Here is a 17,500-nt window from a genome sequence, read left to right as displayed (position 1 = left end):
TTTCAGGGGATCACTCGACTGTGCAAGACTGCACAAGTGCATAGAAGATGAGGCTAAACATGTTCCTTTTCGATCAAGCTTATGGCAGTTATGGCTGCATTTAGGTATGCTGCTATATGGTTGGACTGATGGGAGGACTTCCCGTGACTGACTGAGCTGCTCTCTCCTCATAGCTGGGAGGGAAGTCAAACCTTACGCCCACACCTAACACCAAACATCAAAAACTTGTCACCGAGGGCACATCTTATTCATGGTTTTGACGAATTCCCTCCCAGCTATCCTCCCGTCTCCTCTCTCCTCCTCTCCAATCTCTGTCTGTAAGCATTCCTACAGTACTGTATGTCCCTGTATCAATCCATGTCACTGGCTCAACTTTTTGGACCCTCTTCCGCAGAGTTTCGGTGCTTTCTATAGTTCCACATTAAGCTCTCATGGATAAGGATGGTGGATCACTCTGCTGTAGATCCATGGTTTGTTGCTGTTGTCCATCTTGTGTCCTTGTCTCTCTTTTTGTCTCCACCAGGCCGAAGGCACAGTCAGTCAGTCAGTCAGTCAGTCAGTCAGTCAGTCAGTCCTCTCTCTCTCTCTCTCTCTCTCTCTCTCTCTCTCTCTCTCTCTCTCTCTCTCTCTCTCTCTCTCTCTCTCTCTCTCTCTCTCTCTCTCTCTCTCTCTCTCTCTCGCTCTCTCTCGCTCTCTCGCTCTCTCTCTCTCTCGCTCTCTCTCTCTCTCTCTCTGTGTGTCAGGGCAGATGGCAGCCCACCCAGAGTCTGGTTGTGCTCGAGGTCTCCTGTAAAAAGGGGAGTTTTCCCTTCCCACCGTCGCCAAAAGCGCCGCAACGTGTTGTTAATTTGGCACCATAAGACAATTCAATTGAACCGACTTGAACGCGCACCATGTGCCCGCACACACGCATGTGCCCACCACAAACACGCACGTGGCAAGGCACATGCTTGTGGGGATGCTTGTAGTAATACAAGTAATACACACACACACACACACGTACACGCACACACACACACGCACGCACACGCACACGCACACGCACATGCACCCAGAGAGAGAGAGAGAGAGTCACTCACCTATGGCCAAGTGGTTTCCCTCACACATCTTGGGGGGACCCACGTCGTTTGAGGACTGACATCGATATTGACCGCTGTCTTCCTTTGACACCGCCTTGAACTCCTGAGAGAGAGAGAGAGAGAGAGAGAGAGAGAGAGAGAGAGAGAGAGAGAGAGAGAGAGAGAGAGAGACAGAGAGAGAGGAGAGAGAGAGAGAGAGAGAGAGAGAGAGAGAGAGAGAGAGAGAGAGCCAGAGAGAGAGAGAGAGAGACTTAAAGATGGAGTGCCACAATTTTTGTATTTTTCCAGTTTTTCATGTGTCTATGAGGTGACAGTACTTCATTAGACACCCTGGAGTTATTTTTATTTGCAATGGTGTATTAACTTTGTATTTAGGGGTTTCTTCCTGGAGGCTGAACCCTTGACAGTCAAACGGGCCAATGAAATAAACAGTAATATAGTGACACCAGTTCAGGTGGATCACCACCCACCAGGCAAACCAGGCATACTTAATGAACTGGTGGGCGTGTCCACATAAAAGCATGATTTTAACAAATACTGTACACTTTTTGGAAAAAGTTCTTCCCCCTTATATATTATAATAATACCTGATGATCGTGTTTTAGGGTGGAAAATAATTGTGGCACTCCATCTTTAAAAATTGTCTAAGGTGAAAAAACTAAAGCCAGAGTGGTAGTAGATAAAATGACCCCAAACATGTTTGAAAGTGAGATATCCCTTTAAAGGGGACAGGTCAGCACTGGAAGAAGAAACTGCATGCAGTAACCCAATGTTAATAGTTTTTGTAGTAGATAACAGTAGCACAATGACAATAATAACAATGAAGTCTGTGTGTTTGACTGGATTGCTGAATTCCTACAATGACCATACTGCTTTGGTGCACTGCTCCTCCTTGTGGAGTGTGTGTGGGGGGAGGGGGGGGGGGGGGGGGGGGGGGGGGGGGAGTTGCGTGGAGGTGTGACAACATGTAGCCCAGGAAGGAATTGGTGAGACCAATGAAATACTAAAATATCTAAAAAACACACATTACACACATTAAAAAAACACCAGGAAAGTGTTGCTTGTGTCCCTGAACATCATTAAAATAACATCTGAGCCAGAAAATAGGGCGAGCCAGAAAATAGCAGCCTCGAGAATGAGACTAGCAGGGGCACTGCCAAAAGACACCAATACCTGCAGCGTTCGACACGGTGAACCATCAGATCCTCCTCTCCACCCTCGAGGGGATGGGTGTCTCAGGCTCTGCACTCTCCCTGTTTGCATCCTACCTGACGGGTCGCTCCTACCAGGTGATGCTGAGAGGGTCTGTGTCAGAACCACACAGGCTCACAACTGGGGTTCCCCAAGGCTCGGTTCTGGGTCCTCTTCTTTTCTCTCTCTACACTACATCTCTGGGTGCTGTCATCCACTCCCATGGCTTTTCCTACCACTGCTATGCCGATGACACCCAGCTGATCCTCTCATTCCCCCCCCTCTGATACCCAAGTGGAGGCACGCATTGCTGCTTGTCTGGCTGACATCTCGGCGTGGGATGTCGACAAACCACCTGAAGCTCAACCTGGACAAGACCGAGCTGATGTTTCCGCCCGGGGAAGGGGCTGTCCGCACCGAGACATGGCCATCACCATTGATAATGCTGTGGTGACCTCAACTCGGACTGCGAAGAATCTGGGTGTGACCCTGGACGATCAACTGACGTTCTCGGCAAACATCGCATCAGTGACAAGGTCCTGCAGATTCCTCCTCTACAACATCAGGAGGATTCGCCCCTTCCTCACGGAGAAGGCAGCCCAGGTGCTCATCCAGGCTCTCGTCATCTCCCGCCTGGACTACTGCAACTCCCTCCTTGCTGGTGCTCCGGCATCTGCCATCAGACCTCTGGAGCTTGTTCAGAAAGCTGCGGCTCGTCTGGTGTTCAACCGCCCCAAGTTCTCCCACACAACCATCTTTCTCCGTTCTCTACACTGGCTCCCCGTAGCGGCTCGCATCCAGTTCAAAACCCTGGTGTTAGCCTATAGGGCAGTGAAAGGAACAGCTCCTTCCTACCTCCGGGCTATGGTCGATGCCTACACCCCTGCCCGACCACTTCGGTCTGCCACCTCGGGGCGACTGATTGCCTCGTCACTCAAGGGTCCTTCTGGCCGATCCACACGGTCACGACTCTTTTCTGTTCTGGCCCCACAGTGGTGGAATGAACTTCCCACTGATGTTAGGACAGCAGAGTCACTGCCCATATTTCGCCGCAGGTTGAAAACCCACCTCTTCAGGAAACACTACCCTTCCTCTCTGCCTGACCTACTTGTTGTTAACTAGTTGTACGAACGCTTGTTTTCTATTGTTGTATTGTTTATTGGATCTTGTTTAGTCGATACACTTAATTGTTTTAGCTCATGCTCATTTGATTTAGCTATTTTGTCTCATCTGTTTAAGGAAATAGGTAGCTGATATATTGCACTTTTACCTTAGCGCTAGGTATACTCTTGGTTGCTTGTTTTTGCAGAAAGACTTCTGGTGATTAGTAGTTTTTGTTCCCTACCTATGTTGAATACACTTATTGTAAGTCGCTTTGGATAAAAGCGTCTGCTAAATGACTGTAATGTAATGTAATGTAATGTAATACCTGCACGCCAGCAAAGTAGTGCTGTGGGAACCAAACACACGGGCACCGGTCACGAGGACGCCCCACATGAACATAATGTGTGGTTGTACTCAAGAACGACGCGGGAGCGCAAAGCACCAACGAGCTGGTCGGATGTATGGCGAACCGGGATGACTGGAAGCAACGATGGAGGGCTCGTCTGAGGACGACCTAGAGAGATAACATCTGGTTGCAAAAGGGGTGAAGTGGCCCTTTAACCCATTTTGACCTGAGATCAGATTCTATAAATGTCTTCTACATCCTGACAGTTTTCTGAAAAAGCTATGTTTCTATGTCAGTCGTTCTTCGATTTTTCAAAAATAGCAGACCTACAAGCTCATTAGCCTGGCTAATAAGCCAGACTCAAATCACACTGTCGTGTGGTATTTGAGTCTGGAGATGCTGTGTATGGATCTTGTTTCCCGGGGGGGGCGGGTTCAAACATTTTCTCTTTGACGCAATTGGTCAGAGCTACTGTCAGTCAAAGGTCTCAATTGAACGTCACTGTACCAAAGCCCGCCCATATTGCATACCGTGTCCCGATTGGCTACACCAGTTCTCTGGTGTAGGAAATGGGCGTACAATTGAGCCTCTCCAGACCGTAATCCGCCGGCAGGCACATTTTTTTTTGCCAACGGCTGATTCGGTCTGGCTTATTAGCCAGGCTACAAGCTCATAGCGCGCCACTTTATGAGCTTGTAGATCTGCTATTTTTCAATAGCTAAAGCATAACATAATGCTAACACCAAAAGGGGCAGCAAAAGTACAGCACTTGAGCACATGGTACTTAGCGCCATTGTATTATGGATGACATTGACGTGGGACTCACCAGCACTCCGGTGTGCGCGTTGATGGCGTACGTGGCGTTGGGCTGGCCCTGGCGTGGCGTCTTCAGCTGCTTGTTGTCCTTGAACCACACGTAGGTGGCCGGGGGGACGCTCTGGTGGTCCCTGCAGCGCAGCTGCACCACGGAGCCCGTCACCGCAGTGGCGGGGATCTCACACTGCGGGGTGTGAGGGGGCACTGCAGAGGCGGGCGGGAGAGAGACGGTGTTGATTTCGTCGACTGTCTAAAACTATGACGAAAAATGTTCGCCGGACTACTGACCAAAACCAAATAATGTTCTATTGTTCTTGTTCCTGTCTGCTTCTGTGATGTGTGTCCTGTAATGTATACCTTGTGTAATGTATTGTGTATGTCCTGTCTGTATCTTGAACGGTGACGTCATGGACACAAAGCAAATTTCAGTGAAAGCTGACAATAAAGTTGTATCGTATCGTATCCTATCGTATAAAAACGAGATGAAAACGGTGACTAAACCTAATGCTAAATATATTGACAATTTTGTCAACAAATAGGGCCTAGTGGAGAAGAGATCCAGGGCACTATCCCTAAACCCATAATTTGGGGATTTAGCATTGCCCAAGAGGCGTTCCCCGGTAAAAAATGCTATGTGCCTTTATCCCTAAAACACCTCTACTGAGAGACTATGATAAGAGTACAAATGGAACCAAATGGACCTTTATGGATCTGGAAAGAGAGAGCGTACACGGGTCCATCTGGTTCCACTTGTAGTACAATTAACACTAATAAGGATTTGACAGTGTAGTTAGGGGTCCCAGAGGTAACTTATCTATGGCATTAAATGGGGGTCCATGGCCTAATACGTAGGAATTAGGAAGTATAAAATAATGGTTAATGTATGTGGTTAAAATCACAGTGACACAAGTGACACAGATGCGTTCCAGGTCTCAATGAGCTAGACATTGTCTGCAGGTGTTATACCGTAAGACAGACCCAGGGCCCAGTGACGTTGGGTTATACTATATAACAGTGGTTCCCAAAATTGGGTCCAGGGACCCCTAGGGGGTCCTTGAGGGGGTTCCAGGGGGTCCCCAGCTAAATGATAGTTAGGAACCAAATTGACCCTTGTGGGTCTGTAACGCTGAGTGTACAAATGGAACCAAATGGACCTGTCAGGGCCCATTTGTTTCCATTTGTACACTCTCAGAGTTAAAATAACATTGATTTTACAATATAAATTGGGTTCCCAGAGATAGAAATACCATTAAATGTGGGGTCAAACCGGGGGTCCTTGAAAATAACCGGGTTGAGAATCATTGCTAGAGCCATAAAATTCTTCTCTAATGGGGGTCCCTGGCATTATCTCTTCAAATGGGGGTCCGCAGGCAGATTAGTGTCAATTAATATATAAGACGTACCCAGGACTCTGAGCGTGACGTTGGTCTCCCCCAGGCTGACCGAGTCCAGCGGGGCGCTGATCTCACAGCGGTACTCGCCCGCGTCCGTCTGGGTCACCCTGTGCAGGGTCACCGTGGCCCCGTCGATGGACGCCCGGTCCTCAAAGGAGCCTGGAGGAACAGAGGACGGACACAGGGTCAAAACAAGTCCAAATTATCGCTGTCGGGACGGGTAGGGCTTTAAGCAACTAGTCGACTATTCAACTAGTCGACTAGTACAACCACTAGTTGACCTCGTTGGTACTAGTTGACTAGTTGATAAGAAAAAATAAATAAAAAATACATGTATTTGTTTTTTTTCCTCCCGTTTTTGTAGGCCTCAAGATCAGCTAGATTATAGTTATAGTCACCAATGTACACAGTTTTTAAATGTACAAATATTAGTGTGATGTCACTATATTACTGTTTATTTCATTGGCCCGTTTGACTGTCAAGGGCTCAGCCTCCAGGAAGAAACCCTAAATACAAAGTGAAGACTTCATTGTACATAAAAACGACTCCAGGGTGTCTAATGAAGTGCTGTCACCTCATAGACACATGAAAAACTGGAAAAATAAAAAACAATTATTGGCACTCCATCTTTAAAGTTTTTTCTTCTTCTTTTTTTTTTTTTTTTTTTTTTACATAATAGGTAGGCCTAGTTAAACAGTCGACACTAGTCGACTAGTAAACTAGGCAACTAGTCAACTAGTAAAAATCACTAGAAGTGAAAGCCCTATGTCGGGTGGAAACCTTGTATGTCCTAAACTGTTATTTTTCAGGAAATGCGGGGGGAAAAAACGTGTTGCTGTGGATCCAATAATGGTTATTATTTAGTCACAAGCTTCTTGTTAATACTTTTGGTAACAGCAAAATAAGGTGAAAATCTTATGATATTTAGGACATGTTATGTCACGTTATGTCCTAAGATTTTCTATAATGTTCAAAATGTCCTCAATTTTGCACACGTCACATTGTGACACTTTCTGAGCACTTTCTTTACTATAGCCTAAAACTAACACATTTCAGATGACTAAAACATGACTAAAACTAAATGGCATTTCATTCAAAAAAAGGTCTATGACTGAAACTAAATCGATATTTGCTGTCAATATCAACACTGCGCCCGACAGGGATGATATCGTATCACATAGGAAGGAAGCAGCTGTTATGTGTTTTGTAGGGAGTGTCATTCTAAAGCATGAAGCGTTCATGTGTGACCCCGACCTGCTGCTCGTCACTGATGATGACACCGCTTAAAGTTACTGCTGCTACAAAGTGGCTTTATAAGGGTCAGAGGTCAGGTGTCAAAGGGCAAGCGGTGCCGTGACCAGTTAAGAGGGCGGTGTATCGTGTGACGCTGGACGACACGAGAACATGTTCACATACTGAGTGTGTGTGTGTGTGTGTGTGTGTGTGTGTGTGTGTGTGTGTGTGTGTGTGTGTGTGTGTGTGTGTGTGTGTGTGTGTGTGTGTGTGTGTGTGTGTGTGTGTGTGCGCTAGTGTTGGTTTTTGACAGCAACGTTTTATTAGGTTTTACCGTTTTAGCCATGATAGTCTTTTGAATAAAATTTCACTCATATTTTACTCATCTGACTCATGTTTTAGTTTTGGTCTAGTTTTAGTCCTAGACTAACTATAAATACCATAATAATTTAGTCGACTAAATCTGCAATTGATTTAGTCGACTAACATTTATTTTAGATGGAGTTGAAATGCCTGTTCTGAAAATAGCATTGCAGCGCAACACACACTGCTGCGTTTTTCGGATTTTTAGCGGCGGTTTTCCGAAAAACGCGTCCAGTCTGCAACCACCTTTATTGTAACAAAAGTATGCACTTTATAAAGCGTCTTTAAATTGACAGAATGAGCCAAACAGAGAGAAGGAGAGTGTTCCTCACCTCTGAACTGTCCATCAAAGTAGACAAAGGACACGTCCTTGCCCTTCTTCTTCCATTCGATGCGAGGGTTCTGATCCCTCTCTGTGTGGAAGATACACGACAGCACCGCGTCTGGACACCACAGGTATTACAGGTTAGCGTCAGTGGTGGAAAAAGAAAGAACTTACTCGAGTAAAAAGTATCAATAGTGGAATGTAGAAATACTCTGTTACAGTAAAAGTCATAACATTGTACTGTTAACAGTACAATGTAAAACTGTTAAAGGACCTACAGTATCTTCATATAATTGCTCCTCACTAATGATCATGATAAAATACCACCATTTTTTCCTACTCAGTCTGTGTCTCATAGGAAGGCTGTCCACCAATGACATCATCGATGGGAAATCCAAGCTAATAGAAACTGCAGGCTTTCTGTTCCTGAAAAGTTGCAATGCAAAAATGGAAGCCATCGTTCTCACGATATTAACAATCTACTGGTGGACGGGTTTCTGAACTGCCCACAGCCCTCCTATAGACTGGTGGAATTGTATCATGAACATTAGTGAGGACCAATTATATGAAGATGGTGAAGTGGTCCTTTAAAAGTACCAAAAGTAGAAAGTACTCATTATGCAGAATTTTCAAAAAGCTTTTGGAAATAGCAGATACACATTGTGAGCTTGTAGATCAGCTATTTTCAAATGGCCGAAATGTATACAATATATGGCTGAAAGTACCAAAAGTAGAAAGTACTCATTATGCAGAATTTTCAAAAAGCTTTTGGAAATAGCAGGTACGCATTGTGAGCTTGTAGATCAGCTATTTTCAAATGGCCGAAATGTATACAATATATGGCTGAAGTGATTAATGTATGTTTTCATTGTTTTGTAATAATAATCAACATCTACAAAGTAACTACTAGTAACTAAGGTTTTCAAATAATTGTAGTGGAGTAAAAGTAAAATATTTGTCTCTGTGATGTAGTGCAGGGGTTCTCAACCCGTGGGTTGCGACCCCTCAGGGGGTCGCCAAATTTAAAAAAAAATATTCATAGCCACCGAGTGGCGCGCTATGAACTTGTAGGTCTGCTATTTTTCAATAGCTAAATTATAACAATGCTTAAAACATCAAAAGGGGTTCCCGCCCAAAATGGTTTAAGGTTATTGTAGCAGTCAATTTATATTGGGGGTCGGGAGGGGGCGGGGGTCCCGAGACATTGCCAAAGCATTTCCGGGGGTCCCCGGCCAAAAACGTTGAGAACCCCTGATGTAGTGGAGTAGAAGTATTGAAAACTTGAAGTACTCCATTAAAGTGAAAATACCGTGAAATTGTACTTAAGTACAGTACTTAACTAAATGTACTTTCCACCACTGATGATTATGATGGAACATTTATTTCCAAAACTCAAGCCCAGTCCACACCAAGGCAACGAGTCACAACTTGCAACCAGTTGAAAGAGCTTGCAGCGGTCCGGATTGCCGTTTGGGGATAATGGTTGTGAGTACCAGCTCAGTGGCGTTGTGGTTAGAGTGTCCGCCCTGAAACTGGGAGGTCGGGGTTCGATCCCCGGCCGGGTCATACCAAAGACTGTAAAAATGGGACCCAAATGCCTCGCTGCTTGGCACTCAGCATCAAGGGTTGGATTGGGCGGGTCAGGTCAACTACAAATGATTACCGAGCGCGGAACGGGTGCGATTCACCGCTCCAAGAGATTTGGACAAATTTCGTATACAGCAAAGTATGTGACAAATAGTAGGACTTTAAGTAGTTGCAGTTGCATTGGTGTGTGGACTGGCCTTTAAAGCACAAATCCAGACTAAATAAAATATAGGAAAATCTTCCTAATAATATTGGCCCTGTCGTCCATGTTTCCCCAGCAGCCCTCCCTCATAGCATAAGAGCGGAGAACATAAGCATATCGCTGTTACGATCATTTATTTATTTCCATCAATCTGTCATTAGTTATCATTAAACATGAGCCTCCACAGTCTGCTGAACAGATGTTATTCTGTTATGCGTTTCGGCGCTGTGATTGGCCAGTACGGTGCCAGTAAGCGCTCGGCCCAAAACATGATTTATGAGACTGTGGCGGCTCGTGTGGGACACCCAAGACATGGATATGTGTTTGTAATGACAACTAATAACACATTGATGTTAAAAAAAGAAGGAGAAAAACAAAAGACAAATAGCGTAAAAGCGATATGCTTATGGCAGTGGTTCCCAAAGTGGGGTCCGGGGACACCCAGAGGTACTTGAGGGAGTTTCAGGGGGTCTCCAGCTAAATGATAGTTTGGAACCAAATGGACCCTTATGGGATTGTAACTCTGAGAGTGTACAAATGGAACCAAACGGACCCTTACGGGTCCATTTGTACACTCTCAGAGTTAAATTAACATTGATTTTACAATATAAATTAGGGGTCCCAGAGATAGAAATGCCATTAAATGAGGGACTGTAGCCAAATTCATGTCAAACTAGGGGTCCTTGAAATGAAACGGGTTTAGAATCACTGTTGGAGTCGTAAAATAATCTTCTCTTATGGGGGTCTTTTCAAATGGGGGTCCGCGGGCTAATTAATGTCAATTTGGGGGTCCTTAACACATTTTGTGCCCAAAACGTCTGTGGACGTCCTGGGTATTACCGCACGTGCATAGCCCAAGACGTCTGTGGACGTCTTTGAAAAAAAACAAATCAGAAAAATCAAAACACTTTTTTTTTTAACACGTGGTGCCAAAGTTTGTGTTTTCGCCATTGAGAATGCATTTGGCGTTTAAATTAAATAACTCAGAAACTATAAAACATTTCAAAGTAAAAAGTTCCAGCATGTGTCTCCACAGTCAGCTGAATTATAAAAAATGTGAATGGATTTTCTAGGTGAAAGTGATTTTGGGCAGTTTTGCGTGGGCTCTCAATGTGTTAACATGAAAAAGTTTGGGAACCACTGGCTTATGGGCTCCGCTCTCTGCTATGAGGTCCACAATGACACTTTGTGGTGCAAATCAGAGTAGTTCTGCCATCAGCGGGTCAAGCGTACCTGTGTTCTCCCTCGCCTCCACCTTGTGTGTTTTGGACGTCACGGTGACAGAGACACAGAGACCACCTGGAGGGGGCAGGGGGGAGAGGGGGAGGGGGAGGGGGGAGAGAGAGAGAGAGAGAGACATTTGAATTAATTGAGGCTATTACATTTTGTTTTGCGAAGGTTTCATAGTACCAATCAGAGTACACCACGGTTTTATGTTAGAAATGTTAAGTATGGTTCCCCAGCATGTAGAAACTACCGGATGCTAACTTGCATATATATGTTGAGCAATTTTCATAATTGGCATAATATGTGACCATACCATTAACAAACTATAGAAGGCAAAAAAGTCAAAATTTCATCATGCTTTAAAGGAGCATTCAGTGATTTGGGTGATTTGGAAAACCACCCAGTCCGCCCCGGTAACAACATGTGCACATGCACGCTCTACAGTGGGGGGAAGTGCAACAGGCCAACAGCATGTGCACGTGCACCAAGGCCCGCCCTCACTCGATCATGATTGGAGGAAGGCCCCTCTCATCCTGATTGGATGAAGGCTTTGCCACCCGCCACCAAAACTGAAACTAGGGTTTTTTGACCCCAGGGACTCACTGGGGACAGGGAGGAACTCCTTATATGGTCAGCACACTCTATAGTAGGGAGGATTATCCAGAAAAAAAGAAAAAATAAGTGATATTTGAATTAAGTCAAATCACTGAATATACCTTTAAGTAGCATGTGACGTGTCAATTTAGGGGGTTTTCATGATGCTGAATCCATTCCACGCATTAGTTTTGAAGAAGAAAAAACACTCATTGGGCTAAAATGCCCATAGCCACGGCTATGGGCGTTTTAGCCAAAGGAGTGTTAGAGAGAGAGAGAGAGAGAGACACACACACACACACACACACACACACACACACACACACACACACACACACACACACACACACACACACACACACACACACACACACACACACACACACACACACACACACAGAGAGAGAGAGAGAGAGAGAGAGAGAGAGAGAGAGAGAGAGAGAGAGATACATAGAGAGAGCGATACACACAGAGAGAGAGAGAGAGAGAGAGATTTTCAAGACCTCTATTCAATCTTTTTTCAGTACATGATAAACATGACAGTCAGATGATTATAGCCACAGGGTGCCTATAAATTATTGGAGATTTAAAAACACAGAAGTGATTTTAAGATTTAAAAACATAGAGACACAGAGAGAGAGAGAGATAGACACACACAGAGAGAGAGAGAGAGAGAGAGAGAGAGAGAGAGAGATACAGAGATACAGAGAGAGAGAGAGAGAAGGGGGGTTGGTGAGCACAGCAATATGTCTTATCAAGCGTTACAGGAGGACAAGGTGAACTGGTAAACGGGTAAATAGTAAATACGTGTGGGCCGCGTCAGCTGCAAGAGGAGAATGCTTAATGTTCCACCTTCTGTCACGCCATAGCAGGCCTGCAACCTGCCATTACATTCTTATAGCAGGCCTGGAACCTGCCATTATTCTCATATAGCAGGCCTGGAACCTGCCATTATATTCTCATAGCTGGCCTGGAACCTGCCATTATATTCTCATAGCTGGCCTGCAACCTGCCATTATATTCTCATAGCTGGCCTGCAACCTGCCATTATATTCTCATAGCTGGCCTGGAACCTGCCATTATATTCTCATAGCTGGCCTGGAACCTGCCATTATATTCTCATAGCAGGCCTGAAAACTGCCATTATATTCTCATAGCTGGCCTGGAACCTGCCATTATATTCTCATAGCAGGCCTGAAACCTGCCATTATATTCTCATAGCAGGCCTGGAACCTTATTCTCATAATCCAATCAGCTATTGATTATTGGCATTTCAGGGTTATTAGATTGACCACTTAAACCCTCGGCTACACTACGACATATGGAGGAATAGCAGATAGACAATTTACCAGCTGGTGGTATAGATCTCTAGAGTCAGCTTGCATTTCTGCTATTTTCGCTATTTTCCTATGTGGTGCCTATAACCGCTCCAATGACTGGCCGCGTGTGAATGTCTGTCTGTCTGTCTGTCTGTCTGTGGTACGAACAGCTCCAATACCTCTGGATGACCTAATGTGGCGCTGTTGAGCAGCCAAAAAGGGCCATTCACACTCGCACTATAACCACCTATAACTGCAGCCCGTCGAGCAGCCTGCTCTCGCTCAGTTCACACGGGTGTGATTTTTGACTACGTAGGCCTATTTATGTATTTGGGCGTGGTGGACCCCCACCTCAAAATGGGAAAAACAAACCAAAACATAGTTTAGAACATAGGCCACATCGATTTGATAATGTGATATCAGCCACGACACATGACGCAATCACTGAAGCGACACTTTTAATTAGTGTGAGTGAGTTAGATTGACGTGGTGTTGATGGATTGATGGGGGGGGGGGGGGGGGGTCTCAGCCCGGGATCAAGATGGGATTACTACTCATTGGTATAATCCTGTGGGCTTAAGGAACAGGTAAACACAAGGGCACAGTCTGTCGCTCATCAAGACCTGAGGCCCAGTCTAAAATCAATGGTTCTCAAACGTTCCAAGATTATTTTTTCCAGAAATAGCAGATGTACAAGCTTTGTATACATCTGCTGTTTTTGAACAGACAGCGCTAAAATCTGAAAGTGACACGGATGCTTTCCTGGTTTTAATGGGTTAAGGCCTGAGGTCGATTCTACACAATGCCTTTATGTAAATCAGTAGTTCTCAAACCATTTGGCCGCAGATTATTTGATCAAAAAAGGAGATAATTGACAGTTGCAGCCCAAATAATGACGATGATGATTATGTCAAGTGGTCTGTCTGTCTGTCTGTCTGTCTGTCTGCCTGCCTGCCTGTCTGTCTGTCTGTCTGGTCTGACGGTCACTGATAACCTCTGCCCAAACAGGAACAGGAAATAGGCGCTGCCTTTCCGGAGAGGTGATTGGGTCAGAAGGCACAGCTGTTTGCTCATCCTGTTGTTTTGTGATGAGTGTGTGGCTCATCGATTACAAACGCACGGCGACTGGATAAAGCCCCATCTGTAGGCTACTTGGCCGTACAGCTGTAGAAATAGGGGGTCTTCAACATTTTGCAGGCCAAGCTGAGAGCGAGATGAAGCAGGGACCCCACTACACTTCACATTGTGTAAAATTGAGTTTGCAGAATAAACTTTTTCATAGATTTCTGACAGTACTGTTATCTGTGTTGTGAACATTTGTATTTTTGAGGGGTGCTAACCCCCCCCCCCCCCCCCCCTATTCCCAGCTTTGTCTGTTTGTGTGAATAATAGCGATGATTTGATTGGCTGAGCACGTAATTGAGATTATTTCATTGGCTGAGGAAAGTACGTATTGAGGATAAAATAAATCACACCTGTGTGAAGTGAGGCACTCATCATCGTACATCATGTCGATTTGCTCGTCCACATATGATGTAAATTCTCCATTCATTGTCAATGGGAATTTAATTTTTGTGTAAATCGAAAATCTACACTAATAGCTTAATACAGGAGACCTCAAAAAGTGAAGACACCAATTATGATTGGCCGGAATTACAGAAAAGTGAGGACGGCAATTGTGATTGGCTGGAATGTGATGATGTATGATGATGTATGAGGATAAGAGTGTGAATTTTTTGTAACCCATTTTTCACACTGTGCCAATTGCCTAAACTGTAATCCTGGGCAGTGTGGGCACTACTCTCCCTCTGCAAACCTGGGGATAGCCCCGAACTGAGCTCATGCTTCCTCCAATGCATGAGGAGTCACCTGACAGTGGGGAGTTTCCCCAGGTTGGACGCGTGGAAGGAACACGTTATTCCATCCAGTTCCATTCCCCTCCACCAGGCGCCCCGGCTGACCAGGGGGAGGCGGTAGAGACCAGGATTATTGCATGTTTTTGTGAGGGTACCTACTACTTGACCTAGCGGGACATGGGGAGAACATGCAAACAGAAAGGCCCTTTCGCCAACCCCACCTATGGGCCTTTGGCGCTGTACCTGGTCTGCTCTTCTTCCCCCTCACCAAACTTGTTTGCCGAAAATGGCAGATCTGCAAGCTCACAACGTGTCGTGTGTCGCCGAGTTGGAGATCTGCTATTTTTGGCAAATGATCCCCTCAGTCAGAATATGGATGCTGGTCGGTGAACCCCCCCAACCCCCCCTCCGAGACCATCACCATTTCAGTTTTTTTTTTAGTGGTGTAAACCACTCCTACAACTGGCTTTGTTAGTCTGTGCAGAAAAAATGAGCATGGTTGCTATGTTCACCCTGTTCACCCGGGTGTGATTTCATTACGTCAGACATGATTTCATTACGTCAGACAGACCTTACACCACTCAGTTCACACAGGTGTGATTTTTATTATGGAAGATGCTTCTGAACATGTATTCTATTGCCAGTTCGACCACTTCAAATACCTTTTAATCTGAAAATAAACAATTAACGGAAAATGGCAGATCTTCAAGCTCCCAACACGTGTCGTGAGCTTGAAGCGAGTCGTGATTGTGACTCTTGGAATCCGATGCGGCATGCTATTTTCAGCACTCGACTTTGTTCATGTCATTATGTGATAAATGGGTGTGAGGGTCTTGTACACGCGCACGCACACACACACACACACACACACACACACACACACACACACACACACACACACATCACACGCGCACACATGCGCGCGCACACACACACACACACACACACACACGCACACACACACACAACTGAGTCACATTGCTTTTCCTGCCATTGTTCCTGTAAATACCATTGCGCACAAACACAGATCAAAATCTCGCCAAATGTAAACGTATAAATTGCTTCCAGCGTTATCTAAATGTGCATTTTGGTGGATTTTTTTTTTACCCCGTCGTTAGTCCCACAATATTTACTGACAGACTTCCAAGCTTTCAGTCCCACGGACCATTAGCCTCCGCGACCAAACAAACAAATGGCGGCGGCCTTTATACGCGGGTTGTGCCGTCAGCTAGCTAACTTCCTAGCTTCCTGTGTGAGTGTGCGCTTCCTGTGCTCTTTGTTTAACCCATTTAGGCCTGACCTCAAAATTTAAAAAAAATCTTCTAAATCCTCCAGTTTTCTGAAATAAATATTTTCACGATTTTTCAAAAATAGCAGACCTACAAGCTCGTAGCGCGCCACTCGGTGACACGCTATGAGCTTGTAGAGCTGCTATTTTTCAATAGCTAAATTATAACATAACATAACATAAAAGGGGTTCCCGCCCAAAATGGGTTAAGAAATATAAGTTTTAGAACCAGGGGTCATCGCCATGCTGGGTTGCGGTGGACATTTCTGTCAAAATTCTATTTTTGCCACCGACTTACAAAATGAGTGGACATTAATATTCCCAGAAACACATAAAAGAGAGAACCCTGAATGACCATAACCGGTCTGTAAACCCAGGATACACTCTCAGAGTTATGGGGTCATACATCACCGACCTCCTATCATATCCCCCCTCCATTAGGAGCCTCAGGTCAGTAGACAGGCGACTCCTAGAAATTCCACCAACAAAAAAAAGAGGCTCAGGGGCGACTGTGCTGTCGCAGCTCGGAACAGCATTCCCCTTGCTGTTAGGTCTGCCCGCTCCGTTGAGAGTTGTAAGTCCAGACGGTGACTCAAAACATTTTGATATTCACAAGCCTTTGATTCCCCCCTGATGCTCCTGCACTTTATATTGATAGGAAATGTTTGCCTTGCTCTTAACTGCATGCCATTAATGTTTTGTTTAATGTTTAATGTTTGACTACCATAATTGTGCGTTGTTTTTATATTTGTCTTATACTGGTGTATTGTATTGTTTTCTCTGACCTGTGAAGCACTTTGGTACAATGAGAGTTGTTTTTAAATGTGCTTATATAGATAGATAGATATGATTTGATTTTATTTGAAATTGAAACATTTAAGAACCACTAGTATTAGTGGACTCCTAATAATATGCCATAGTGTTGTTGAAGATAAAACACAAAGACAAAGAAAAAGCCTCCTCTGATACCACATGAGGAACATGGAGAACATTCACTAAAAATAATTGTCATTTAGTAGGTGATGGTTCTTCGTGGAGCCATATAACTTTTAAAGAATACTTTAAGAACCATTCCTTTTTTTTCTGTGTGTGTGTGTATAGGACGGCACGGCGGTAGGAATTCAAGCATCTCTGACACTTGGTGATTCAAGGGCAGGGCGACGCGGAGCTCTGGACAATGACCTTGACAGGAAGCGTGGATGGATTTGTAACAGGAAGGGAAGACGGCCATGCTGGACGGCCGTGGTGGAAACGCATTCATATTATAGCCCCTATTTACTGAAACCTTGGGAGCCGAGTAACAATGATGGAAAGTATTCAATGTGACCAAGTGACGCTCTGCTTGGGACAAAAAAAAAAGAGCAATACTGCAATAGCCTATTTCATAAGGCGGTGGTGCTCAAACTCTTCTCATTTCAAGGACAACCAAGGTTCATATGCATTAGGCTACATACCCCCCCATTTGATACCATTTTCTATCTCTTGGACAGCAATCGTTGATACTATAAAACAGTGGTTTTCAAGACTTTTCATCTCAAGGCCCATTATTTTTTCTGCATTTGAGCCACGGACCACC

At 44.9% G+C, this 17,500-nt stretch overlaps 1 protein-coding gene across 1 annotated transcript in view; it reads right to left on the bottom strand.

The window, feature by feature from the left end:
* jam2a (junctional adhesion molecule 2a) overlaps nucleotides 1-17,500 on the bottom strand; it is a 44,086-nt gene that overhangs the window by 14,722 nt on the left and 11,864 nt on the right. The window contains 5 exon segments of the mRNA XM_079530617.1: nucleotides 1,080-1,182; nucleotides 4,547-4,740; nucleotides 5,940-6,089; nucleotides 7,859-7,969; nucleotides 10,874-10,939. Coding sequence (XP_079386743.1) covers nucleotides 1,080-1,182; nucleotides 4,547-4,740; nucleotides 5,940-6,089; nucleotides 7,859-7,969; nucleotides 10,874-10,939 — 624 coding nt within the window.

The sequence above is a fragment of the Electrona antarctica genome (genome assembly GCF_951216825.1).
Source record: "Electrona antarctica genome assembly, contig: SUPER_24_unloc_2, whole genome shotgun sequence".
Taxonomy (NCBI): domain Eukaryota; kingdom Metazoa; phylum Chordata; class Actinopteri; order Myctophiformes; family Myctophidae; genus Electrona; species Electrona antarctica.
This window is presented reverse-complemented; position numbering and strand designations above follow the sequence as displayed.